Source organism: Urocitellus parryii, chromosome 9 (assembly GCF_045843805.1).
Source record: "Urocitellus parryii isolate mUroPar1 chromosome 9, mUroPar1.hap1, whole genome shotgun sequence".
Lineage (NCBI taxonomy): Eukaryota > Metazoa > Chordata > Mammalia > Rodentia > Sciuridae > Urocitellus > Urocitellus parryii.
The window spans coordinates 130,475,539-130,502,810 of record NC_135539.1 but is presented as its reverse complement, the minus strand read 5'-3'; the positions used below and the strand labels follow the sequence as shown (position 1 = coordinate 130,502,810).

The 27,272-nt window shown below is 44.9% G+C and overlaps 1 protein-coding gene across 1 annotated transcript in view; it reads right to left on the bottom strand.

Annotated features, from left to right (window-relative positions):
• Positions 1 to 1,403: 1,403 nt before the first annotated feature.
• The window catches only part of Niban1 (niban apoptosis regulator 1), a 138,619-nt gene continuing 112,750 nt past the window's right edge, over positions 1,404 to 27,272 (bottom strand). Inside the window, exons 7-14 of the mRNA XM_026392838.2 lie at positions 25,586 to 25,690; positions 25,113 to 25,275; positions 20,116 to 20,303; positions 17,170 to 17,331; positions 15,476 to 15,586; positions 13,775 to 13,882; positions 7,481 to 7,592; positions 1,404 to 5,702 (exon numbers count right to left, since the gene is read on the bottom strand). Coding sequence (XP_026248623.2) covers positions 4,612 to 5,702; positions 7,481 to 7,592; positions 13,775 to 13,882; positions 15,476 to 15,586; positions 17,170 to 17,331; positions 20,116 to 20,303; positions 25,113 to 25,275; positions 25,586 to 25,690 — 2,040 coding nt within the window. The 3' untranslated portion in view covers positions 1,404 to 4,611. The remainder of the gene's footprint in view (positions 5,703 to 7,480; positions 7,593 to 13,774; positions 13,883 to 15,475; positions 15,587 to 17,169; positions 17,332 to 20,115; positions 20,304 to 25,112; positions 25,276 to 25,585; positions 25,691 to 27,272) is intronic.

Sequence of the window (27,272 nt, the reverse complement as noted above, 5' to 3'; positions counted from 1 at the left end):
CAGTAAAACAGCACACCAGGTTGAGTAATTGCCATCTTTACACATCCTTCAGGTACACTGAACGGTCATCAGCTTTACTTTTATCCAACATCTGGAATGGGTGATATTTACTTATTCATTCATTCAACATGGATTGAGCATTTACTATACATAAGGACTGTCTGTCTGCTAGGGACACAAAGATTGAAGACGGGGGTACATGCCCCAAAGGCAGAGGGAAGGTAAATGGCTACATTAGAGTAAGAGAGGAGAACAGAAGTAGGCAAGTAAGTCAGGGTGAGAGTTCAGAAAATGTTATTGGGTATGGGGGCAGGGTGGGGAGTTTGTCCTCATGTGTCCCGACTTTCAGGAAAAGTGGGAACTGGCCAGATGGAAAGGGAGAGCTGGATGCTTATGGTAAAGTGAAGAATATGGCAAAGATTTAGAGATGCTCAAGAAACAGCCACTCTGAGTGTGGCTAAGGAGAGAATAACTTTAGAAGACTCTTCTCAAAGCCTCTACTGTCCGAAGCTACACCCAATAAGCATAGATAAGAACAAAAACAAAAACACCCCAAAACTCTGCACACTTCCAAATCAACTCCCTCATCTTCTCCAATTCCAATATGATTATTGGCCCTACATAGAAGGTCCAAAGGGGCCACTCTGGGACTGATAATTGGATATTGTAAATTTAGTATGGAAGAAGGAGAAAGAATGATAAAGTTTATGCCACGCTGAGCATCTCCATAGCTGCTAGACTTGATTTTTGCAACGTATCTCTCCTGCCTGAGTGGTTGGTGTAGAATTAAAGCTGAGACAATAGACAAGGTTATGTCAAATGAGGAAGCAAATTTCCAGTCTAAGTTCACGTCACAGACATTCTGGCCATGTCCACCCTGAGAATTTGAGTTTGCTGATTGCAGGATCACAACTACTGTGTTTGCTTTTATTTCTCCACCACCCACTATAGTCAATGCCTGTATATAACAGATACACAGTCATTATTTTTTTTTTGGTGAATGAATTCATGGATAAATGAGCAACTGTGAATGAGAGTGAATAAATACAATTTTATAATTATAGAAGGACTGAATGTTTTGTCCAATGTTACCCACTGAAAAGATATTTAAGATTGAACAGCCATTTAATGCGCTGAGTAATGGCCCATTTCTGTACTATGGGTGTGATCCAATTCCTAGAAAAATAAGCATATGCATTATCAAAGTGTAATTTCCCCTGGCATTAAGCGGCTTCCCTGCAGATTCCGTCCTAACAATAGAAAAGCAAAAGTTGCACAGTGTAGCAAGGGTGACTCACCTTTCATTTCTGCTCCTTCCAGCTCAAGTATGACATTTGCTTAAAAGATGAAACCAGTCCTATTCCAAATAAATGACATCTGGACAGCTCTTCAAGGATGAGGATTTTATTGGAATATAGGCACTTGGCAGAGTAAATGCATGGCTACAAAGTGTTTTGAGTTTATTTGCTTCAAATAGTGACCATAAAAATAAAACTACAGTATAGATTTATTTTTTTTTTTCTTCATGAAGTTGCAGACTTCTGAAGCCAAACCCCCAAACCCATTTGTTTATGGAAAAGTACGGAGGCACAAGTTGCCAGCTTTTTCACCTAGTGAAACTGTGTTGTTAAGTCAGCAATGTCCTTCCCTTTCCCCATCTGAAATTGCTGTGTAGCACCTAACAGTCACTTCTTATAAGGAAGGAAAGTCTGGGAGGATAGTAAAACTCTCTGAAGTCATGGGCTCTGATCCGGAGAACTGCAAAACCAGCCTTGAGAATCTTTATAATCAAATATAGGTCAGACCTAAGAAACTGCTGTTCGTCACCTTCAGCCTCTTTATAAAGCTTTTGGAAAAACTGAAATCTTATCCTTATAGTCACAAGGGTAGTTTTTTTTTTTCTTCTTTCTTTCTTTTTTGGTTAGGAAAAAAAATAGATAATGCAAGGCACTACTCTCTGTCCTCCAAACTACATAGGAAAAAATGACAAGCCAAGTTTTTTTTCCAAGGAAAATATTTTCTTTGTGAAAGGTCAACAGTAACATAAATGGTTTAATGTCATCATTTTTGCCAAAAACCATGTCTTTGGATTTTAGGCATTTCTAATGCTTTGCCCATAACAGAAACCCCCCAGAGCAAAACGTGGAGGCTGCTCATTGAGATCACAGTAGCCTGGCTCCCACCAGGAAGCCACCAAAGCAACACACACAAACCAGCGTGAGCAGCAAGACAAACACCTGGAAGTTCTTCCCTTCAAACTGTTAACACGGTTACAGATTAATGCGCTTCTGTTTCCTGCTCCATCCTAGTATGTAACAAGCACTCTGCTTATTTGAGAGAACTTGAGAAGTGTGTAAAAGCAAAGTTCCTCGAATGCATTTTCCAGCACATCTTGCCACTTCGAGCCTCATCCTTGATGTATAAAAGAAGGGCAAGGATACTGGTCCTTCCGACACAGTCAAATGAATCCTCCTTTAGGGTTGGAAAGTTCTCAGCTTTTTTAAAGGGGGCGAGAAGCCCTGAGGTGAGCAAAGGGAAGAGGCTCTGGAGGGGGGCTGGCTGTGCCCTAGGACTGCACCAGCACGGGATCTCCTAGGGACAGCGCAGTCTGTGGGGCTGGGCACTGCTCCTTTGGCTCCTTGCCTTACTGGGCGATGTTTCTGGCCATCTGGCTGTCAGCCCCTTGGACTTTGAACTTTATTGAAGGGAAGACTCACCAAGGGCAGAAAGCCTGCTTACAAACAGCTCCCTTCCTAACAGCAAGCCCCAAATAGCCCGTGCACAGCAGCGAGCAGGGTGTTCAGTTCCCACGTTTCCTGAGCAGGGTGACACGTGCCAGTTCCTGCACTAGGCGTCAGGGATATGAAGGGTACTGCACATGCAGGAAGCCATTACTCAGGGCTGTGGGCTTGCAGCAGGAAGCACATAGGATGACTAACCCCTAGGCTCTGTCCTTGAAGAGAGCTTCTGGGAGAGGCAGGAAGTAAACATGATTTCAATACTCGGGGCAGAAAGCCAGGATGTGAGGGAGGGAGCCCAGGGTGGGCAGGGACCAAGGGAGGAGTGGCCTCTTGCCCTCCTCACCTGTGATGGGATCACCCCGGGACATGAGGGTCTAACCACTCTAAGAGGAGCTGAAGCAATTCAACAGGAGACCATTCGGATACTATCATTCATCCTTTATGGGGAAGGGAAATATTTTAATTCTTGATTAAATGGCTGACCTGTGAAACCAATTCTCTGAAGAACTGATGTAAATGTACTTGATGGGGATAATCAAAACAGGCTTTTAGGGCAATATGTTGAAATCTAATATTAAAAAGTCTCTGGAAGGAATCTTCAGGATGTAGTACTTGGGACAATCTGGCATTTTCTGAAGGACAACAGAACAAATCTTAATTTTTTGCAAGTAAGTCTATTCTATCTTGAACATTAATGGTTACAGACTATGCTCCATTTAGAAGATTTGGTATTCTCAAAAATATTTCTATTTCCTTCCAAGAAGAAAGAACAGCAGCTTTTTCATGGGGTATCCCCAGTGGTTTTTAACTCACAGGAACTCAATTAACTTGCTGAACGACCAAATGATTTCTACTTTTTGGTAACATTTTTGGAACTTGATTATACAAACCTTGGCTTCTGTCTTTATTCATTCCTTTTTTTATTCATTTATTTTGTTCCCTTCTGTGAATGAGTCAGGATCATTTGAATGGAAAGAGAGAAAGCTGCTATGGTTTGACAATTGGCACTTGTTTTTCTTCTAGACTAAATTCTCATGGGTCTTTTAATTTGTATAAGACAAAGCACCTTACCTTTTCTTTTGTCATTACTATGCCTAATACTGTATGTGGCGTGCAGTAGCTGTTCAAATAATGTTTTGTTTAACTAGTAGGCTTTAAGCGCCATAATTTAGCTGAGTTCTTTGCACCGTCTATGGCTAATTTGAAATGCTTTCAGGCTTATCTACGCCAATGAGATTTCCTTGCCTCATCTGAATTTCCTTAAAAGGTGATGAACTGATACGAATCAATAAGATTCATTAACAAGAAATTGATAGCAGAATTAGGAACAGGCCCAGACAAGATCACAACCTTCCTCCCTCAGTTTCAACTCAGCTTCTCCAGAGACCACACAGGCATGGGCGGCCCCCTGGGGCTGCACATGGCAGGGGCCACTAGGTTCCTGACCTTCCCTTCCTTGCAGCCTGACTGAGGACCAATGCTGAGTCTTGAAGAGGCTGTGAACTTGATAGAGTACATGGTGAGGCTGGAGTTACAGTGTGTATTTGTATTCTTACTCAAAATTTCAAAGCCTTAAAGTGCAAGTGGAAGACTGCACCCGTGCAGTGTGAGAACACCAAGCCCTGAGCTCCCTCTCCTGGCTTGAGCTCTCTCTCACCCCAGCCCTTTGGTGATGCCTATTAAAATGCTAAAGCAATCATTCATGGTGGAGCAGTCCTGTCCCACAAGAGTCTGCCTCCATGTTCACACCCTGTGTGTGTGACCTCTGGAAATAGTTCAGAATTTTTTGATAGCAACTCCTAAGCATGCCCATAACTAGAACCCTTTAACTGACTTTGTTCGAAGAAAGACTCTCGCCAGATTATCCCTCTCACTCCTCCAAGGGCTGCTCTGGGGTGCTCTCCTGACAAGCTTCCCACTCCTTCCCGTCCTCTAGGCCCTGGGTGTGGGGGGCGCTCTCGACCACCCACTGACACTCATGAACGCGGGCAGCCTTAACCTCAGTACCACTTCCCACGGCTGGGGCTGTGCAGCTTTCCCCTCCCATTGCTTCTCCTTCCTCAGAAACCTGGCTCTCTCTGGGGCAGCCGGGGTCAGAACCTACAGTGCCAGCCTCCTGCAACGCGGCCTCTCCTTCACGGGCCTCCGGCATGGAAGTCCCTGCTGCCGGCTCCCTCTCGGGGGGCTCCACAGCCTCTGCTGGCCCCTCCGCAGAGCCTGGACAGCTGGCCTCCTGGCTGATCTCTCCACTGGCTGGCTGAGAAGCAGGGCTGCTGGCCTCTGGAGATGCCCCCGTGTCCACTCCGGGGACCTCAGCCTCTGGAAGGGGAGGTTGGGCCTCCCTCTCACGGACTGGGCTTTCCTCAGAGTTGTCCTGGGGGGCAGCTGCTGGACTGCCCTCGGTGTGGATCTGGGGTTCCTCTTCTTCTTTTTCATTTTCTTGGGGAACCAGTGTCTCATTGGTGTCTGTTCCCATCCCCAGGGCTGACTCCGCTGGTCCATCATCAGTCACCGTCAACAGCTCTCTGAGCTCCTTCAGGGATCCAGAGGCGGCCATGGGCTCGGGCTTCCCAGGGCTGGGTTCTTCATCCCCAGGTGGCTTTCCCGACCTCGGCTCTGCTGAAGGTGTGCTCAGGGCTCCTGCTGCGTCCTCTGCAGCCAGGTCATTGAGCACCTGCTCATCCCCACCTGGAGGAGGGCTGGGCCCAGGGAGAGAAAGGCTTTCTCCTTCTGCCTCCGGCTGCTGGTGTTCCCCGGACTCCTGGAACACCTCGCTGCCACTCGGGGGCTCGCTGTCTGGAGCTTCCGGAGGGACAAGGGCAGACAGTCTCCTGGCAGGGCTGGCCTGGTTTGACCCCGGGGGGGTTTTAAGATCTGTTAAGCTGGACACGCTTTCACTGGGCAAGGCCAAATTGTCTTCAAATAAGTTGTGCTTCTTCAGAATCGCAGCCTCCTTTATCACTGAGATACACCGGAAAACACAACACAGTGTTAACACTCTGCTTGGCAAACCTGGATTTTCTCATTTTTATCCAGAAACCAAACTCCCCCGCCACCCTCTCTGGATACCCACATTCTCAATTTCAAGACCCGGCTTATGGCCATCCACTCCAGGTCCCCTTCCCTGATGACCAGTGACTACAAATGTCTCTCCAGACTCAACCCTGGCAGCATTTGTTCATTCATTTATTCAAACTGCAGATGTCTGTGGGGCATCGATATGGAACCAGCACTGGGAATCCAGAGGTGAATTAGAGATGGCCTTTGCTTTCGGAGGCTCACAGTCTCCAGCAGCGTCTCACTCAGAGAGGGCCCATCACATTGCATGCTAATACGTGTAGCTCTGTGTGTCCACCTAGACTGGAATTCCTGCAGGGCAGGGGCGGCCTTTTTGCCTCTGCTTTTTCTCAGAGCACATTCCTGAGTGTGTCCTAGGTGTTCAGTTCTGATCATGCATCTGACAGAGCCTTGTTGGCATGAAAATCTCTGCTCACGGAGACCAGCCTCAAAGCCTTGGGAGGGAGGCAAGACAGCAACAACAAAACAGTAGCAGCTGTTTCTGGCCACAGGCCTCCACTCCTGGCTGTGAGGGCTTGCGGTCCCAATAAGGCCACATTCCTGGGGGTGCCATCCCTATCAGAGGCAGTATAGATTTGTGTCTTTGGTATAATTTTTCATCAGCTTGCCATAGACTATTGTAATGAAATTAGGATATCGTGACAATTTTCTTATTTTTTAAAAAATTTATAGAATTTTATTTGAAAAACAGGGAAATACAGAAGATGTGAAATGTTTAAAGTGCATTGTGACAATTTCTTTTTTAAACATTTCTTTATAATTTCATTAAAAAACACTCATGGGGAAATACTGATATAATTAAGTTTTGACAGTTTTCTGTCCAAAGGAAAGGAGCCTGCTTCCAAATCACCCAGAGGTGGCTGTGATAGCTGCCTGCAGCCCTGACAGGGTCCTCCTTGGTGTGGACACCATGCCGGCCCCTTTACACGCCTCATCTCCTCAATCCCTGTGATTAGCTACTGTGACATGCATGGGCCTTGTGCACGGCCAGTTTTCTGTGTGGAAGCATTTAGGGACACTCCAGGTCTCTGCCACGGAGACCAGATGCCTCCTAGGCCTGCAGTTTGATGGTGGCCCTCTCCAGCATATTTTTATCAAAGTGTCCCCATTTACACTCCAATTCCAGGCAAGCTCCGATTCCACAGCACACGGGGTGCCAGAGTCCTAGCAAGGCTCCCAGGGCACTGTGTCATCATCACTCTGTGTCTTTTTCTGTCTGGCCTAGCGGAGGTGAGGAATGTGCTGAGCAAGCTTGGGTCGAGCCTGCGGCTGGAGCCACCGCTGCCCTGCTCCAGGAGGGGCCCTGAGCCTCTGCCCACAGCTCTTTCCCCGGTTCTATCTGGCACGGTGCATGGAGACAGCTCTTCAGAAGAGACCCTCATTTAATCCCCCTAAGCCTCAATTTTCTCATCTGTTAATGGAAGCTTAACATCCCCATCTCCAGAGTTCATGTTTGTTGAAAGAGGATAATATCTGAAGGGCTAGCACACTGGGTGCCAAATCAGGGGTGCTCAGTCAAGGTCACCTCCTTCCTTCCCCACCCTCCTGGCTCTCTCTCTAATGCCAACTGTCTCTTCCCCTTTCTGAGTCTTCCTAAGTCCCACTTCAGAAGTCCTTCCCTCTACAGAGAGTTCCCTCCAGTGCCCCGTGAGCCCGCTTACCTTTTAGAGCTTCATCGAGGAGGATCTGATATAAAATCTCCTCATAGACATTTTCAACGTGGATCATATTGGTGTGATCTGCAAAGATGAACTGCTCGTATTTCTGAAGCTCCTGAAGAGACAGAAATAAGAGGATGAAGAGGAGAAGCCGTGCAATGGGATTTCTGGTCTCGGGGAAGATAAGGAAAGGGTGACTCCCACTTGTGATCCCCTCCTGGGAGTGGGAGGGAGGGACGAGGGTCCTGTTGGCCCACAGGCAAAAGATGCTTAGATAACAGCTGAGTCCAGCCATCGTGGACTGTGTCCTCTCCCATCTGAGTCCCTCGAGGCACGCAGGCACGTAGGCAGGGTTAACTGCCCAGGACAGGGTGGTGCCTGACCCTTGGCAGTTCCAGTCCCTTCCCTCATCCTGGGCACACATCCTAGGTGCCTCAAGGGGGAAGACAGAAGAGATTTTTGGACCATCTCAAAACCTTGTCAGGCCTTGATAGAAAATAAGGGTCTGGGCTGCCTTATTTTCTATCAAATCTAATGTATTTCCTTTTTCCTTTTTAATTTAATGCCAACAGTATTTTATTGTATATATAAAATATATTATATATAATATATGCTATATCATATATTATACATAGTATACAATAAAATACATAGATTTTAAAAGTACAGTCCAACAATGTTAAATATATAAATATGCCCGTGTAACCACAACCCAGATCAGGATGGAGAACTCTTCCTTTGCCCCCAAGGCTCCTCCTTGGCCCCCTCAAGTCCACAGCCCTCCAACAGAGAAGCACCATCTGACACACATCATGATAGATTCCTATTTGCTTGTTCATGAATAAACAAAATTATATATTCATTGTGTTTGTGTTTGCTTTTCGTATTTTTCCGTGTTTCTGCATGTATCTGTAGCTCATTCCTTTCCATCGATAAATAGCATTTACCATATGGATAAACTAAAATTATTTATCCATACTCCTTGGACATTGAGATTTTTCCACTTTTTGACTGTCGGAACTGCCATGTTATTGGTACATATTAATTATAGAAAATGATGGGTTTTGTTGGGACATATTCGTACATGCATAGTACATATTTTGATCATATGCACCCCCCCCCACTGTTCTCTCCATGACAGTAGAATGTATTTTGACATATCATACGTACATGGAGTATAACTTCCCAGTTTGGTGGTTGTACGTGATGTGGACAACCAGCTACACTGGTTATGTATTCATATACGAACATAGGAAAGTTATGTCCGATTTATTCTACTGTCTTTCACATACCCATTCCCCCTCCCTTCCAATCTGGTGAACCTCCACTCTTCCCTCCCACAACCCCTCACCTATTATGAGTCAGCATCCACCTATCAGAGAGAGCATTTGGCTTTTGGTTTTTTGGGATTGACTTATTTCACTTAGCATGATAGTCTCCAGTTCCATCCATTTACCAGCAAATGCCACAATTTCACTCTTCTTTATGGATGAGTAATACTCTACTGTGTATATGTACCCCATTTCTTTATCCATTCATCATAGCATGAATAGCCAGAACCATCAGTGCAAAGATTGCTGAGAAGCAGGATAACTGGGTTCCATTCCAAGTTTTCTGAGGAATCTTCATACTGCTTTCCAGAGTGGTTGCACCAATTGCAGTCCCACCAGCAGTGTATGAGTGCATTGCTTCTTTCCCCATATCCTGGCCAACATTTATTGTTACTTGGTTTTTTTTTTGTTTGTTTGTTACTCAGGATTGAACCCAGGGGTGCTTAACCACTGAGCTACATCTCCATCCCTTTTTATATTTTATTTAGAGACAGGATAGAGCTATAGTAACAAAAATGGCATGGTATTTCCAGTTGCTTAGGACTTTGCTAAGTTGCTGAGACTCTTGGCTTTGAACTCGTGATCCTCCTGCCTCGGCCTCCCGAGCCACTGGGATTACAGTTGTGTACCGCCATGCCTAGTTATTACTTTTATTCTTAATAATTGCCATTATGACTGGAGTGAGATGAAATCTCAATGTAGTTTTAATTTTTTAAATATTTACTTATTTTTAAGTTTTAGGTGGACATAATATCTTTATTTTACATTTATGTGGTGCTGAGGATAGAACCCAGTGCCTCATGCATGCTAGGCGAGCACGCTACCACTGAGGCACAACCCCAGCCCTCCGTGTAGTTTTAATTTGCATTTCTCTAATTGCTAGAGATATTGCACATTTTTTCCTATTTTTGTTCACTGACTGTATTTCTTCTTTGTGAAGTACCTGTTCAGTTCCTTGCCCATTGATTGATTGGGTTATTTGGTGTCTTGGTGTTAAGTTTTTTGAGTTCTTTGTATATCCTGGAGATCAATGCTCTATCTGAAGTGCAGGTGGCAAAGATCTTCTCCCATTGCGTAGGCTCTCTCTTCATGATTTGATTGTTTCCTTTGCTGTGAAGAAGCTTTTAGTTTGGTACCATCCCATTTATTGATTCTTGATTTTATTCCTTACACTTTAGTAGTCTTGTTGAGGAAGTTAATTCCTAAGCTGACATGAAGGAGATTTGGGCCGACTTTTTCTTCTATTAGGCACAGAGTCTCTGGTCTAATGCCTAGGTCCTTTATCCACTTTGAGTTTTGTACAGGGAGCGAGATAGGGGTCTGATTTCATTTTATTACATATGGATTTTGGGTTTTCTGGCACCGTTTGTTGAAGAGGCTATCTTTTCTCCAAGATACGTTTATGGAGCCTTTGTCTAGTGTAACTGTATTTGTGTGGGTTTGTCTCTGAATCTTTACTCTATACCATTGGTCTTCCTGTCTGTTTTGGTGCTGACACCATGCTTCTTTTTGATACTATACCTCTCTAGTACAAGTAATTTAAGATCTGGTGTTGTGATGCCTCCTGCTTCACTTTTCTTGATGAGGATTGTTTTGGCTATTCTGGGCCTCTTGTTTTTTCCAAACAAATTTCATGACTGATTTTTCTATTTCTGTGAAGAACATCATTGGAAACTTCATAGGAACTGCATTATATCTGAATAGTGCTTTTGGTAGCATGGCCATTTTGATATGTTCCAATATTAATTCTGCCTATCCAAGAACACGGGAGATCTTTCCATCTTCTAAGGTCTTCTTCAATTTCTTTTTCTTTTTATTTCTTTCTTTCTTTCTTTTTTTTTTTTTTTTTGGTGCCAAGTATTGAACTTGGGGGCACTTGACCACTGAGCCACATCCTCTGCCCTATTTTGTATTTTATTTAGAGACAGGGTCTTACTGAGTTGCTTAGTGCCTTGCTGTTGCTGAATCTGGCTTTGAACTCGTGATCCTCCTGCCTCAGCCTCCAGAGCCATCTTCTTTAATTTCTTTCTTTAGTTTTTTGAGGCCTTAAGGACTTTATTTATCTTGGGTCTATACCTAGAAGTGAGGTTTCTGGGTCATGAGGTAGACATAGCTTTAATTTTATAAGACCCCTTTTCTGGCTGAAGAGTCATGTGAGGATTATTCAAAAACATTCTCCTCCATTCTTCCAACTGACCCTGACATTTACCCATTCCTTCTAAGATAGCCCAGGCATGATGCCAAATCCCTTAACCTTTTCTGCTGTCTAAGGATTTCCCAGTGGCTGCCTGTGATCAGCACAAGGACAGGGCAGGGGTCATAGTGTACCAAATCATGTTCCAGTGACCAAGTCAGCAAGCTTTGCACTGATGGTTCTGGCTCTTAGAGAACTAGAGTGGGATTTGATGCCTTCAGCAAGTGAGTGGAATCACAACATTCAAACAGATTTCAGTGCTAAGACTTGGGTGTGCTGTGGTCCAGGTTTGTAATGCCAGTAGGCAATGATGGGATCCCTTGATACCCACCTGAGAGGAAACCCAAAGGCTTGGAGAGACATGAGCTTCAGTGACTCCTAGACAGTTTATGAGACCAGGAAGATGGACAGATCACTGCCCAGGAGACTGGACACTGTCCTGAATGCACCACTGGCTCCTGGGTAAGCCATGTCACCACTCTGAACCTCTGTCTTTTCCTCTGCTAAATGAGGGACAGAGGTTCATGCGTGGAACACCATTTCATCTTCCCTTCCTCTGTCATTCATCCCTGAGGACCAACTGAAGGCACGACTCTGGCAAGTCCTCCCTGATCCTAAAAGCAGGGTCCAGCACAGTCCCAGGAATCCTCCTGCACTGGGCCACTGTTGTGCTCCCCATGCGGCATCCCACATGCCTGTCACCTGCCTCTACACTGTGAACTCCAGGACAGCAGGACACGGCTGGGCACAATGCCTTGATCGTATTTGATGCATTTTAATACGTGGTGACTGAATAAATAGACCTTTAAAGTTTCAACCAACAGAATAATTCTGTGAGAAGGAATAATGGAGGGACATTTGTACTGCTGTGACATGCCCAGTTTTACAAAACAGGTCTTCTATATTGAATTGATTGAACTTCATCATATGCTTAATTCTCTGAACCAATTAAATTGGAATCCTGGGGATGAGTCTTGGGGATTTTTTTTTTTTTCCAAAGTTCCCCAGGTTCTTCTAATAGCAGCTAGGATAGGGTTGAGTGCCACAGAACTAGGAAGTTCCCAAGAACCAAGGCAAACACGTGACAGTAAAATAAAGACTCCTATGAAGCAGATAATCCCCATATTTACCCATTCTGTAAATATAGAGCTTTGAAAGCTCATGACACTGACACAAAACTCAGAGTCACCGGCTCTTCTGAAAGCAGTATCTCTTGGTTCAATGGCAGGTCTCTGTGGACTGGACCCAGCTCACTCTGCTGAGGCTCGGAAGCGAGGTGCAGACAGGAAGGGGAACCGTCTTTGCCCTGCCCTTGTCTGGGAGGAGGTGGCTCTGAGACCTCCAAACTGCCTTAGGGACTGAAAAAGAGAAGTCCAACTGCAGGCACATTTAGAGGTGGACGCAGTGGTGGGCTGCACATAAGGCCAAGGGACAGTCAGGTAGGCCAACTCTTTCCCCTTTAGCTTAATCAAATGCTTTTCTACTAAAGAAATACGCCCCCAGAAATAAATGCCAATACTAGATACACCAACGACTAGCTGAAGGAAAATGGCGTTTACAGAATATAAAAGTGACCAAAGAAAATTCCACAGTGAAATAAACTCACAGATGAATTTTAATGTGTCATTGCTTGGAGACTCTCCAAGCTGCCAAAAAGCCCTTTATGGGATAAAGAAGTTCTTGAATCTTTACTCCAAGAGGGAGCAGGCCTCGCCAATGCCCAAGCTTGCAAGTCATTCTTAAAATGCAGAAGTGTGACAGGCGAACAGCTTCAGGGAACCCACCATGGTACAGGTGAGTGTGGACTGTTTAAATTCGGGTGGGAACCTGCACTGTGACTTTGGGCTTGTTGCTTAACCTCTCAGATTTCCTCATTTGCACAATGAGGATATAAACAGGACCTCCTCAAAGGGCTATTGTGAAATTTCTTGCAATAATCCACTTTGTTTAAGCATCGTAAGCATTCATCAAGTGTTAAGGGTATCATTCTAGTCTTCTCAGTCTTAAGAAAGATACTGCAAAATATTATTGGCTACATTTTTAAAAGATGAATTCTAGACCAAAAGAGGAGAAGTGACTGGCCCAGGGCCCAAGGGCAGAAACATGCAGGATCTGGGACTTGAACCCTGGTTCTGAACCAGCCCTAAGACTCCACTTGCCCACGACTCTTCCCCTCAGACCAAGTCACACCTCTGCGATCATGGCTATCCTTGTGTGCCGGCTGTGTGCAGCACATTTACACAATGTCATTGATTTCAGTAAGCAAACATTACTGGATGTAACAGAACAAATACCCTATTGTAATCATGTTGCTGGAGATTTTCTGGATGTTGAAGTCAAGTTTCGGAGCACATGTTGGACTTATGAGCCGTGCTATAATAGGGAACACCTGGTCCCCCTTAGGCATTCAGTGCCTTAGCTTGGCTCAAGTTCAGATAATTACCCTTTGAGATTTCCTCTAGTTCAGGGGTCAGCAAATCCTGGCAGCTTCCTGTTTTTGTAAATAAAGCTTATTGGAACACAGACTTAGATCTGTCTGTGCGCCGTCTCTGGCTGCTTGGGTGCCACAACCGCAGAGTTGAGCAGTCACAACAGAAGTGATAAAATGGCCCATGAAGCTTAAACTATTTACTATTTATAAAAAAAAAAAAAAAAGTGTGCCAACCCCTCCCCAGGCCCAGTCAGATGTTTGCAAGTACAGAGCAGCGAAAGAGCTCATTTGAACTTCAGAGGCAATAAGAGCAGGCTCTTTAGGGTGACCCATTCGCTTACTGGTTTGCACGTGGATGCCAGTGCCTTCTGCATGGTGGGAAGTGTGATCTGAACCAGCGCCTCCTGAAAGATCTTCTTCCGGATGGTGCTGCTGTCATAATCATATTGCTGTCAAGGCAGAAACATATGTTAAACAGGAGCACGACAATCTGTTAACTTTCCCTTAAACAAAAAACTCAAGACGCCCACGTCATCTCCCTTCCCCAACCCAAACTTCTGAGGACTCTTGCATTTCCAAGGTCTCAGAGATCTTTCTGTGTCATTCCTGCATATACTCTCTAGGTGTAGGTGGTGACGGGATGACCCATCTCACCATCCCCTCTGACAGATATGGAAACTGAGGCAAGGTCAAAACAGAGAGGTGGTATCCGTGTTATCAAGCAGTTGGAGATGGAACGAGGGGGTGAGTGTGCACCTCATCACCCTGTCTGGGTAGGCCCCTGGGAGTCCCGGTTGGCTATTACATTCCACTCTGTTCTGCAGGCAGGGTCAGTGTGTCGCAATGATTTGTACAGAGAAGAGAGGGCCTGGCTCGTAGCACCCTCAACACTGAGACCTATCAACCAAAGAAATTCAATATCTAGAACAAGAAGGATGACGGCTCTCTGTTCTGAATTGAATACCCACACCTGGAGCCCAGGATTTGATTTTCGATGTCACTTCAAGGTGATCACAGACAATGTAGAGAACAGTCATAGGCATATGAGCAGAATGGTCAGGCCAACTGAAGGATAGTTAGGTGAGGGCACTTATCAAGTATTATGGGAGCACTTGATAGTGGCACTATCTTTTCTTTCAGGTCAATTGTAAGTGCATCATTATTATTTGTATTATCATGTTTTCATTGTTTTTATCATTGTTTTTAATTGCAATGATTTGGTTGCTAGAGTTTCCTCTGGTCTATGAGACATCAAGAGCAGGTGTAAAATCCAAGGACCTCCTCCAGGCTTTGACCTTCTGAGAGCAATGTTTAGGGGAAACAGCAGATGGTAAAAAATTAGTAGATCACCACTGACTAGCTGATTGAGCTTTGGTAAAAAAAAAAAAAATCAAACTTTTTGAGGATCCGTTTCCTCATCTGTACATTGGGGATACATTCTAATCATCTCACAACTTCCTGTGAGAATCAAACGAAACAGCCTAGGTGTTTTTAAAAAGCTTTAACAATAACTGTAGTGACTTTATATTTATACAAATTCCTATTATTGCAACCATTTACTCTGCACTCACATGTGAAGCCAGTTTAAAACAATTTCATTTGGCAGATATCTTTTCCTTGCAATTCCTTTGCCTTCAGATTTTGATTTTTCTTAAAAATGCTGGCTGATTTTATGGATTTTACTATGTTGTGAACTCTTTAAAGAGAGAATCTGTGCCTTGCTTGTTTTTATATATTATGCAATACCTGTCACAGTGCTTGTGGGGACAGCCAATAACGTTTGTCAAGTTCGACTGCTGTGAAAGTAAGCTTAGTTTACAACTAAGCGGTGGGTAAGGATGTTTAGTAGCTGTAGTCCCCAAAGTGTCCACTAGATGGCAGAAGAGGCATGAAAGCCACTGGGGGAATTGCTGCTGGATGACAGTCACGGGGAGAAGGAGAGGGGAAGAGCAGATTGAAAGGGAGGACAAGATATGTTCACCTAACAAAAGAAACAGGGGCTTTCTTGTTTTATGCTTCCACAGATGAGAAAAAGCCTTTACCTTCAGGACTCGGAGCTTGACCTTCTCAATGGCAGCTGCAATTTTGGAGGCGTCTCCTTGGAGATGTGGGGAAAGCAACTGCTCAAAAGTGAATACTGCATTTTGCATGAGCTAGAAACCAGAACAACACAGAAACAGAACAAGTGAGAGGCTGGGATGACAACCCAGCTGTGTCCATCTGGGCTTGGAGAGAAGGGAGGGGTTGAGCCCACAGAGTCCTGCTGTTCTGGGAGGTGACCCAGGGCAACGGGTTCTCATCCACTACCTGGGCTGTGAGACCAACAGCCACATGGCTACAGGGCAATCAGTAAGAGGTTAGAAGGGACGTATGCAGGTCTGCATGCATGTATATATATATATTTTTTCCTCATCTGTTTCCCATTGTCCCTCATCTAGAAAGCCCAGGGCTGTGGGACTGAGACGCCCCTCCTCCATGCTCTGGTGCTGCAACCACAGATTGACAAGATGAGGTGGGAGCCTTTGCCAACCATTTACGGGCTGCACCTCCAGGCTTAGGTGGACATCAACTACTCCACAGCACATCTCTCTGCTTCCCATCCTACCACCTCACATCCTTCCTTTCTCTGCAAGGCTGGGAAGGGAGGGAGGGTGAGGTCAGGAAACAGAGACAGTTCAGATAGATGTCTTATTCTCTACAGTTGTACCTGTATCCAGTGCTCAGGGGTGCACTCTTATCTGGACTGCTGTTAAACTGTAGTCCAGTTTTGTTCCTTGCCCATCTTTAATCCCTCATGACTCAGAGGTTAGGTAATAAGATATATTGATGAATCCTACCCATAACTGTTAAAAAAAAAAAAAAAAACGCTCCTTTCTTTCCCATGCCTGGGATTGATCCCACACCATTCAACCCATTTTCAACACTGTAGTGAACTTATCTAAGAATTTGTGTCACTACTGAACTGTGAAGTGGGATCTGGCACAATGTCCAGCCTAGAGTAAGCTTGCCCCCAAATATCTGTGAAACAGAATAGTGTCTGATTACACCTTTCTTCATTTAGGAATACTGTAATACGGAAAGAGTTTGGTATTCATTTCTGTTCCTGGGGAAAAAATTCCTTGTGGGTTAAAAAAAAAAAAAGGGAATCTTTCAATAGACACAAGAAATTCAAATATGAAGTCATGATTGATTGACTGGCTTACTCTGAATCAGATTAGGAAATTAACTTAAGCCAGTAGTTCTCAATCCCAGCTGTGTATTAGAAAGAGTGGGAAGGCAGGCAGGGGAAGCTCTCTTAAAAATTTTACATATATATAAATTATAAATATTTACATATATAAATTAATATTTATGGGAATCACATATATAAAATATCTGTCCACCTACTTATATACATCAATATATATTCAGAATCACTGGGGATAAGGTGGAGACATCAGTATGTCTTAAAATCTCCCCAGAAGTGTCTAAAGTGCAGGCCAAGCAAGGTGAAAAGCACCGAGCAACCAAGTAATAACCAATGAATGCTACTCTAGTCCCTCAGGTATTTCTTCTCTGTGATGCTCATCAACATAGAAGGAAGGAGAAGCCTGTGAAGGACAGAGTGTGTCTTCAGTCAACAGGACCGAGGAATCGTGCCCATTTCCCTGCGCGGCACCAGTACCCGCTCGCCTGCCAGCACTTTTCTCTGCCCCCTCTCCGTCCTCATGAACCAGGGCTGCCCTGCGGCTCCCACCTCCTGCATGTCGTTCTGTGTCCTCTGGACCACCAGATCCACGTGGGGGCATCTGAAGCGGCTCTGGAGTTCCTGCAGGCGCTCTGGGAGCAGGTTGACTTTAGTGTAACAAGGTTCCATCTTCACAGAATCCAGAGGAAGATTCATAAGCTGGTCTAGGTGCTGCGTTTCAGTGAAGAGAAAAATTAAATACCTTCAGACTGGAGCCCTATTTCCTACATGTCATACAGTTAGAGGGAATCACTACTCAGACCTGGGACGCTTTCAGCTGCTTTGTTTCCATTCTTCAGTGGGTCCCTTGGGCCACTCTATTGCTAGGACAGAAACCCATGTCAGAAACAACCGGGTGACAGGAAGACCCAGGGGTGCCTGCAGGGGGACTCCCGCTGAGTTCTTGATAAACTCCAAGTTCTTGATAAACTCCAAGTTCCCACTTCAAAGCTCAAGAACCAGGCAGGCTGGCTCTTTGGCAAATGGAACTGGCAAGACTTTCTTAAAGGAGTGACAGCCCTCTCCTACACCCCAGAGAGACTAGGATGCTCCCTGGACTCCCAGACTCGGGGAGGGAAGCAGGCTTCCTCACACCCCTCCAGGCTCTGCAGGGCGCACAGGGCTTCCCTCTAAGAAGGCCACCCTAAGGTGCTCGTGATGGAGAGGGGGGAGAGGAAGAGGGTCGACAGCAGACACCCAGCTTTGAAAGCTGGGGTCTCTCCTCCTCAGTTTGCACAACTGCCACCTTAATCAATGAGGCCACAGGGCTTCTTCCAGCCAGAGCCCAGCTGCTGAACCCCCAGGATTGTCAACACACTCTCACGTGCAAATGTTGCCGAAACAGAAGCATTCTGTCTTCAAAGTTTATTTTAAAATATTTTTTAAACTGAAGAATGGATGCTTAATATAAAAAAGGAGACTAGGTGGAGAAGAAGACAGAGAGAAGGACTCCAGGGAGAGAGGCAGGTTGAACCTCGGGAATACAGGACGCATGTCTGTCAGGAAGTGTCAAAGGGCCATTCCCGTTGTTCTTTAAAGGGAAAAATTACTCTCTTTAAGAAGCAAATTATGGACTGGTTCACTGAAGTGGAATTAATGATCAGAAGCACAGTCGAATTTGACCCTTGTTGTGTGATTAAGGAATGTGTCATTTAAAAAAAAATATGTCAATTATTTAAGCAGGCAGGGGAGGAAAAAACGGGGTTGTCACTTTGCTCTTCTTAAATTGTCAAAGTTCAAACAGGCAATAACACCTATCACTGATGGCAATGTGGGGGAGAAAGCCCCTGCCATATACAACTAGTGGAATGTAAAATTTAAACCTTTTTTTAAAAGTACAATGAAAACATCTATTAACATGAGAAATATACCTTTCAATCCAGGAATCTATCCCACAGAAATAAAAACATCATATATAAGGATATATGTACAGGTAATTTATTGTAGCTTTGTTCATGGTGCCAGCAATATTGGGATGATTGAATAAATCATGGTGCTTTCATATAGGAAATATTATGCAGCCATCACAAAGAATGATTTAGAGCTAGAACGGTTACCGTGGAAACAGTTTCATGAAGTATTTTTGAATGAGAAAACTAATAAGCAGTGCCGTGTAGGAAATATAATGCCACTTTTCTAAAAGCAAATCATAAGAAAATAGCTTATGAATATGCATGTTTATATACTATATAAGCATGGGGAAAGTACAGGGTAGCACCTGCTAAGCCAGTGACACTAGTTAATTTAAGAGGAGGTGAGTGGTGTTCCGGAGGAAAGGGAGTAAAGGCAAATTTAAAAACCAGGCTGCAAAGAAAACCTCAAAGGGTTTACAAAACAGTGTTGTTTTTATACAATTATACATTTGAATATATGCATAGGGACATAAGAAAGAGACAACACAGAAGGGTGACTACAGCTTATAACAATTCATCATGTGTTTTATCAAGAGCTACACACATTTGAAGGTTCCCAACACAATGATATGGCTAATGTTTCAGGAGGTGGAAATGCTAATTATTCCAATTTGATCATTATGCACTATATATATATGTATCAAATTATCACACTGTATCCCATAAATATGTACAATTGAAAGAAAAAAATAGCTATTAGCTTTTAATGATGGAAGGAAGAAAGGAGGGAGAGAAGGCAGAAAAGGAGGGAGGGAGGGAAGGAGGAAGGAAAAGATTCAGAATTAAATCATCTGGTCTAATCTACTGACTTGTTGGGATGTTCATCACGATATGTCAAGTAGAAAACCAAGGTGCCAAGTTACGTACATGCCAATTATTCTCAATTTTAGGGTACACCATATCCTCTGGAAGTCTTGCTGAAACAAGATATCAGGGTCCCTTCCCCAGAGTTCCTGATATGATGAGGGGCCTGAGGATTTGCATTTTTAACAACCAGGTGATAATGACATGCTGGTCCAGGGACCCCACTTTGAAAGACCCCATTCTATATCCCGAGTGTATAGTTTTGAAAATAAAAGAATCAAAGAAAGTTCTTTAAATGAGGGTATATGCTTATATATTTGGAAGAACAAAGAAAAAACCCACAGGAAAACACATGGAGCTACTTATATTACTAATTCAGGGAGTGGGAATGAAGGTGGCTAGGAGTGGGGGGGGACTGGATTCGTGTGTATCAGTGAAGATGATTACTTTTGCCTGTGAATATTGTGCATGTATGAACTGAGTATACTCTTTCACTTATACAAACATTATTATCTTTGCAACTTGAACATCTTTAATGAAGAAAATTAGGTGAATGGATGTATGTATGAAGGGGCAAATGAATGAGGTGGCTGGATGGGTGGAAGAGAGGCCAGATGAGTGGATGGGAGGGCAGAGGAGAGGGAGGAGGGAGAAAAGCAGGCAGGTGGGCAGATGAAGCACCGTGGAGAGGGCAGCCCCAGCAGCCCAGCTGCCCACAGCTCCTGGCTTGCCATCCTACCTGCTTTAGCTGGGCGCCGTCTTTGGTGGTGCGAAAGCTCTGGCCGAGTTCATCCACTTCTTTTTCAAAGAGCGAGCGCACCTCACTGAACCCTGAGCTCACCGGCCCCATGAGCTCCTCCAGAATGGAGGCCAGGAAAGGCTGCACACTCTCCCCACAGCTCTTCTCTGCGGGTTGGGCCACCAATGCTGCGGAAGGAAATAGCCAAAAAAAAGTGTGACTTAGGGTAAAATTGGATCCAGGGCACTGGGGCCAGGTCAGGGCTGGACGGTGCCCCATGGAACCACCCAGCAGCCTAGGCAGGTTCAAATGGGCCAGAGATGGGCACCAGGGTCCAGTGCCAGGGTCATCAGAATGGGAACCAATGGCTGCTCTGAGAAACCGTGCAAACAGACGCTCTGCCCTCCTGAGTTTTCTCTTTTGCTTGGTTTCTGTGAACACGCAAAACCTAATACTAAGAAGAAAATGCTGGGGACCAGCCTACTCCTATCCATCATTCTCCTCATGTATGCAGTTTTTTTTTTCTATAGACATAATTTATTATTTTATAATTTATATTTTTATATATTCATTTCTCTAAGAGAACGAATATAATTCCATCACCCACCCCGCGCGCGCGTGCGCACACACACAAACTTTTTAAGGACAATCTTTTCTCAGTCAAATGGAACAAACTTGCATTCAGTTTGCCATCACACCTTCTGTCCCCATTCACAATTAAAGCAAATCCAAACAAGACCACAATATTTTTTACCCCTGATAAGGAAAAAAATATAGCAACAGATATGTACAGAGTACAGAAAATCACAAAGAGAGATTTTTAAAAATGTTGCCATAATTCCTCTCCCCAGAGACATATAGTCGCTTTGATTTGGAGGAGGAAGACCATGGGTCTGGGTGCGACAGAGCAGGGCAGGGGAGCCTGTGGCAGCCAGCACAAGGGGAGTCTCAGGATCAGCCAGCTTCAGAAGCAGTGAGTAGGGGACCGGGCTGAGCCTGCTCTGCGGAGCTGGACAGGTCACAAGCCTTGACACAGCATCCCAGAACTCAAGGGAAGCTCAAGCCCCCAGGGCATCCCACCTCCATGTTATAGATGGGGGAAAAAGAGGCCTGGCAGTGTTGGGTGACTCAGCCAAGGTCACATCCTAGTTTGCAAAAGTGACACTAAATTCAAGGGTGTTTTTAAAGTTCTTATTGGCAAAGAACTTGCTTATGGGGAGACGAATGGTTTTGGTTTATAGAAATCAGTCAGAGTCATGGAGGATCAAATGGGTCCTTTGATTCTGAGAGTCTTAGATGAATAGTACTAAAAATATTTGGGATGTAAACTATTAAACAGGCCTTGGAATTACTAGGAAAAAAAACCATTTTGGTTTTATGGTTCAAATATGAAACAATCTATGCCTGGTAAAAATGACTTCTTTTGATATTAAAATGCAAAACTGTTTGCCAGGAGAATAAATTAATTATTAGTTAATTAAGTGTGAGAGGAACTACTTGAAAAGAATCTAATTGAAAATTTGGAATAATCCTGCAACGTGAAGTCGTGATTCGGCAGAGCTGGCCGACTTCCCCTGCAGCCTGGGGTGGACAAGGCTTGGGAGGGTGGGCGTGGCAGGGGATGCTCCTCGGGGCACTTGCTCCGGCCTCCTGTTTGCCACAGGGTGCTCCAGCCCGCTCTCCTGCCTTCTTTCACCCCTGTTTTACCTGGGCCTTCCTTCTTCCATTTTTACTCATAAACATCCTTCTCATGTCTTCAAGGCCTAGATCAAATGCCACCCATCGGGGACAGCCTAATGCCCTGGTACCACCTGAACTATGATCTTCAGGTGACAGCTTCCTGAACTACGGTCTTCAGGTGTCTTCTCACGGGCTGCTTGAACTCCACATCCCACACTTGGATGCTCTGCTATTTTCTCAAGCATGCAAAGATGCGGTGGTGATGAATACCGTGTTGTGACTTGTTCATTCAAAAGGCTTGCTCAAGTGAGGACAACTGTCACAAAGCCCTGAGGGGACCACGGAGCCAAAAGGAAGGGTTCAGAGCCAGACTGCCACTCACTAGCTGGGCAAGTTCCTTAATCTCTGCCTCTGTACCACGGAGCTCATAAAAGCCATTCCTTCCTGGGGTTATGATGAGGATTAAATGGGTTTACGATTTGCAAAGTGCTTAGAACCGAGGAGGAGCCCTGGAAGCCTGCAGTTCCTTCTAACTCTTACTGTACCTGTTGGCATTATCATTCTTTCTAATTGCCCAACACTCAAACAGACCCTCCTTAGGATGCACCCGCACAGTTTTCTGAAGTTGAAATGGGATCCTGACCGGGAACCACTAAGCTTTGTTCTAACCTCTCAGGGCATCTCCCATATTCTTCCTTCTGTCTCTGTATCTGTGACAAGAAGATAGTCATCTTCTTACCTGGAAAATCGTGTTGTCTTTTAATTCTCACAGCCCATGGACTCAGCAGAAGCAGAATAAATGCTGAAGAAATGAAAAGACAACTGCGGAGCAGAGCTCAAGTGCAGAGAGCCCTGCTCACCACTCCCACAGTCGTTATTGTGGTTGTTTGAAATCCAAGGCCCCTTATCAATGCAGCCTGAGATTTCTCTCTTTGTTTTAAGGTAGGAAACCAGAGGTCTGGTTAAAATGTGCTTCCGATATTTTGTTTTAAAAAGACTTCAGGGTTTACTTCTTTTTAAAAAATTTTTTTTCTAATTTTTTGGGGAGTGATCAACCACTGAACCACTTTCCAGCCCTTTTTAATATTTTCTTTAGAGACAGGGTCTCAGTGAGTTGCTGAGGGCCTCACTAAGTTGCTGAGGCTGACTTTGAACTTGTGATCCCCCTGCCTCAGCCTCCCACACCTCTGGGATTCCAGGTGTACTCCATTATGCCCAGCTTTTTAAGGTTTCTTTTAGGAAACAACTAATAGTCCAGGGTAGAATCTTTTTCCAGTGTATGAGGACACACAGAGCCACAGATTTAGATGAGAGAATGTTTTGAGCCATGGGAATGTCTGTGGTTGGGCCCAGCGCAGCCCCAGAGGGCAGAGAGTTGTCGCAGGAGCTGGTGTTGGCAGTGTGAAGCTCTACAGAGTGTTTCAACGTACAGTCAACCCTAGATCATTGCGCTCATGGAGCAATGAGACCTGGACGACTGCAAACGGACAGAGCTCTGGAGTTGCTCTGCCTCTGGCTTTGGAAGGCATCGTGTGAACAGACCCAGACAGACACCACGCACTCGTGGTGTTAGGCCTTCTCTCATCTTCTCTCAGGCAGGAATTGTCCTGAGAGCCCAGAAGCAAGCTAAGCTGCAGTATGAAGAGGGCCTGAATTGCACAGGAGAATCCCCCAATCGGACAATCCCATCAGACTGCACGCCTTGGAGTCCAGGAACTGGGGCCTCCGTGTGCATTGACAAAGCTCCACCGAGCTCAGGAGGCGGGTGGTAAACATTTTTTAATAAGCCAATGATATCTGAGAACTATCTAAAAAGATTGTTGATAACCAATCACAAATGAGCCTACCTGCTCTTCCTCTGAAATGACATCAGGTTGATATGTTCGTGGGGTTATGGAGGCCTAAGATACCTTAGAATCTTAGGATTTATCTTGGGGGATTCCTTCAAGGCCACTTAAGTCCTCTCATGGGGGAATGAGCAAACTTTTCCATCAAGAGCCAGAGAGTCAATTTTGTCAACTCACGGTCCATAAGGACTCAGTTCCAACTACTCAATTCTAATGTTACAGCAGACAGCGGCTACGGACAACACGTGAATGGATGAGCATAATTGTGTCCCATAGAACATCATTTACAAAATCAGGTGGTGGGCCACAGCTTGCCAACCCCACCCTTCTGAGCCCTCCTGACTTCAGAGAGGAACAGAGGCAAACAGAATCCAAGTGACCTCCCAAGTACGTAGGACTGGCCAATGTTGGAGTTGGAGCTAGAAACGCAGATTTATTGACTCTAAGCCAAAATTGGAGGCTTTCCAGTCAAAAGAAAGTTTGTTATTCATTTAACTATTTGCTGAGAGTCCCTCTATGCCAGATATGGTACTAGGCAAGAATATACTTAAGTAAACCAAGACAACATGGCTCTGGTCTTTTTTATTTTTTTTGGTACCAGGGATTGAACTCAGGGGCACTCAACCACTGAGCCACATCCCCAGCCCAATTTTGTATTTTATTAGAGACAAGGTCTCATGGAGTTGCTTAGTGCCTCACTGTTGCTGAGGCTGGCTTTGAACCTGCCATCCTCCTGCCTCAGCACCCCGAGCTGCTGGGATTACAGACTTGTGTCCCCGCGCCTGGCTTGGCTCTGGTCTTTGAGAGCTTACAACACAGCAGAGGTGGACAGAAGCCACTTTAAGTCCATGTAAGAAGTCCAATAACTGGGGCAGCACAGACAGCATCAGGATACACAGGTAACACCACAGGGCATGAAGCAAGTTCCCTCCACCTCGTGTCCACGAAGCTTCCAAGGAAAGACCTAGGCTCTTCATGTCACCTACAGCGGGCTCCTAGTATAACTGTTATCACCTCCCCAATTCCCTCGGTTTAATTCTCTAAAACTATGAACAGTCATCACTCAGTATTTTGGGGCAATACCCATCTACCTCCACTACTGAGAACACCAAAACCCAAGGGCACTCAAGTTCCTGATATAAAATGGCACAGTATTTGTGTTTTACTTACGTGCATCTGTCTGTATACATGACATACTTTAAGTCATCTCTAGATTTCTTATAATACCTAATGAACACAAATGCTGCATAAATAGTCGTTACACTATATTATTTAGGAAATAATTTTTAAGAATAGAAATCTGTACCTGGTGAATACAATTAAAAATATATACTTTTCTGATCTGAAGCTGTTTGAAACCACCGATGTAAGACTTGCAGATACAGATGGCTAGTTAGAGATCTAACTATGAATGAATCCCTAAACATACAGCTTATTTAATTAGTAGGAGCATGGATTATCTCCACTGACCTTTGATCTTCCCAATTAAAAAGTTCTTTGAGTTCACAATCTGATCCATGTCTGATCGGACTGTTCCCTCCAGGCCCTTGGTCAGAGCTCTGCATTCCTCCTTCAAGGCACTTAATCCTTCTGAAACTTGGTGTTGAACCAGGTTGTAAGCCTCCTCCAGCAGCTGAAAGGGAAGGACACATGAATCTTGGCTTGCAGCGGGGAGTGTGTGAGGGGCTCAAGGAGAGGGAGGAGGAGGGTGGACGCAGACTCCCACGGCATGAATGAACCGCAGGCGCACTCGAATTTTTCTTTTAAAGTTCAAGTTTGTTTGGATTAGTCCTCATGCAAGTGAACTAAGCAGGCTTGAGGTGGGCATTTCTTCACCCAGGGAATAAACTATTTAAAATCAGCAACAACAAATGCCCTGAAAAGGAAAGGGAAGAGGAGCTGCACTTTGAGAAGCAGGGCTGCAGAGCAACCTCACCACTTACACCGAGCCAGGCCCTCTTCCGTTCATTCTTCTTCCCCTTCATTTTAGGCAGCAGGTCTGTCTGCAGGGTTGGCAGGAGCTCCTCCATCACCAGGTTGCTCAGGATCTGGGGCGTGGAAGAGAGCCCTAGGTCAGCCAGCTAGTCTGAGCATTGGGCCTACTAGAGATCTCATAGTGGCTGTCCCCGTCCTGGTCTTTGTGAACTCTGTTGGGGTAATGGTGTGTGTGTGTGTGTGTGTGTGTGTGTAGCTAGGGATGGGGATTGGACACAGGGCCTTGTGCATTTAAAAAAGACCCACTCCACCATGAATCAGACCCCAGCCTAGGTTAATAGCTTACCCCTGGTTCTGAGGCCACAGAAATATCAACTAAGACAATCTTGTGGGGTAAACATGCTTAAACATTCACAAGGAACAGAACCGTCTGCTAACCCTCCTCCAGTGCCATTTCCTCATGGAAAGAACACCATCTTCACCTTCTCTGATATTTAGAAAAAGAAAAGAGGAGCAATGTGAAGAAGAAGAGCTCGAGAACAATCCCCAGACGGCCTAAAGCCCCTGAGCCACTGCATTCCCCTGACCAGCACTTACATCCTGCACCACCACCATGCCCAAGAGAAAGGCTGAAGGTCCAGATGTGGTGGCAAACACCTGTAATCTCACCAGCTTGGGAGGCTGAGGTAAGAGGATCGCAAGTTCAAAGCCAGCCTCAGCAACTTAGCAAGTCCCTAAGCAACTTAGTGAGACTCTGTTTCAAAACATTTTTTAAAATAGAAAGGACTGGGGATGTGGCTCGGTGGTTAAGTGCCTCTGGGTTCAATCCTGGGCCAAAAAAGAAAAAAGAAAGAAAGAGAGAGAGAGAGAGAAAGGCTGAAAGGAACACTAAAGATTTGCTAATGCCAAGGTGAAGGAAGAGCCACAGAGAAGATCTGCAAGGTTGTTGGTTAAACCTGCTCTCTAAAGGCTGAGCTCAAGCCTCAAAAATGCTCCTGCCAAGAAGGAAGAGAATGTACCCAAAGGGCAAAAGGAAAAAACTGATGTGGGCAAGAATGGTAATAACCCTCAGAAACTGGAGATGTCCAAACAAACCAGGCACAGAGGCCTGAAGGTCCTGGAGATGCCAAGGAAAGTGTCTGCTTTTTAGATGACTCTCTACTTCTGGGGACTGGACAGCTTTAAATACTATTTTTAAATCAAGTTTTATAAAAACAGAGAGTTTTGTTTTACTTTTTTTAAAGCTATGTTGTTGACACACAGAACATGTTATTGTTGTTTTAGGGGCAAGAAGCATGTATCACAAAGTCTCCAAAGCTGGATTGTTGTGGGGAAAACACTTTTCTCTTGTAGTTTTGAGGGACTTCCTCTTGGCTCCCAGAGGAGGGATTCCTTGACGATGACACACAGCCTCATGGCATGAAAACACTAAAATTAGTTTTTACATTCTCTTCTCACTGTCTGTCTTCAGTATCCACTTAACCTCCTTAAACCCAGAGACCTATGGGAACCTCTTCTTCGCAAAATTGGTTATCAGTATGTCAGACAACCTGGACTTTCCAGTGATACCATTAAGATAGTATCCCTCAAAAGTTTCCCTTTCTAGCCGGGTACAGTGTCACAGCCTGTAATCCCAGCGGCTCGGGAGGCTGAGGCCCAAGGATCATGAGTACAAAGCCAGCCTCAGCAAAAGCA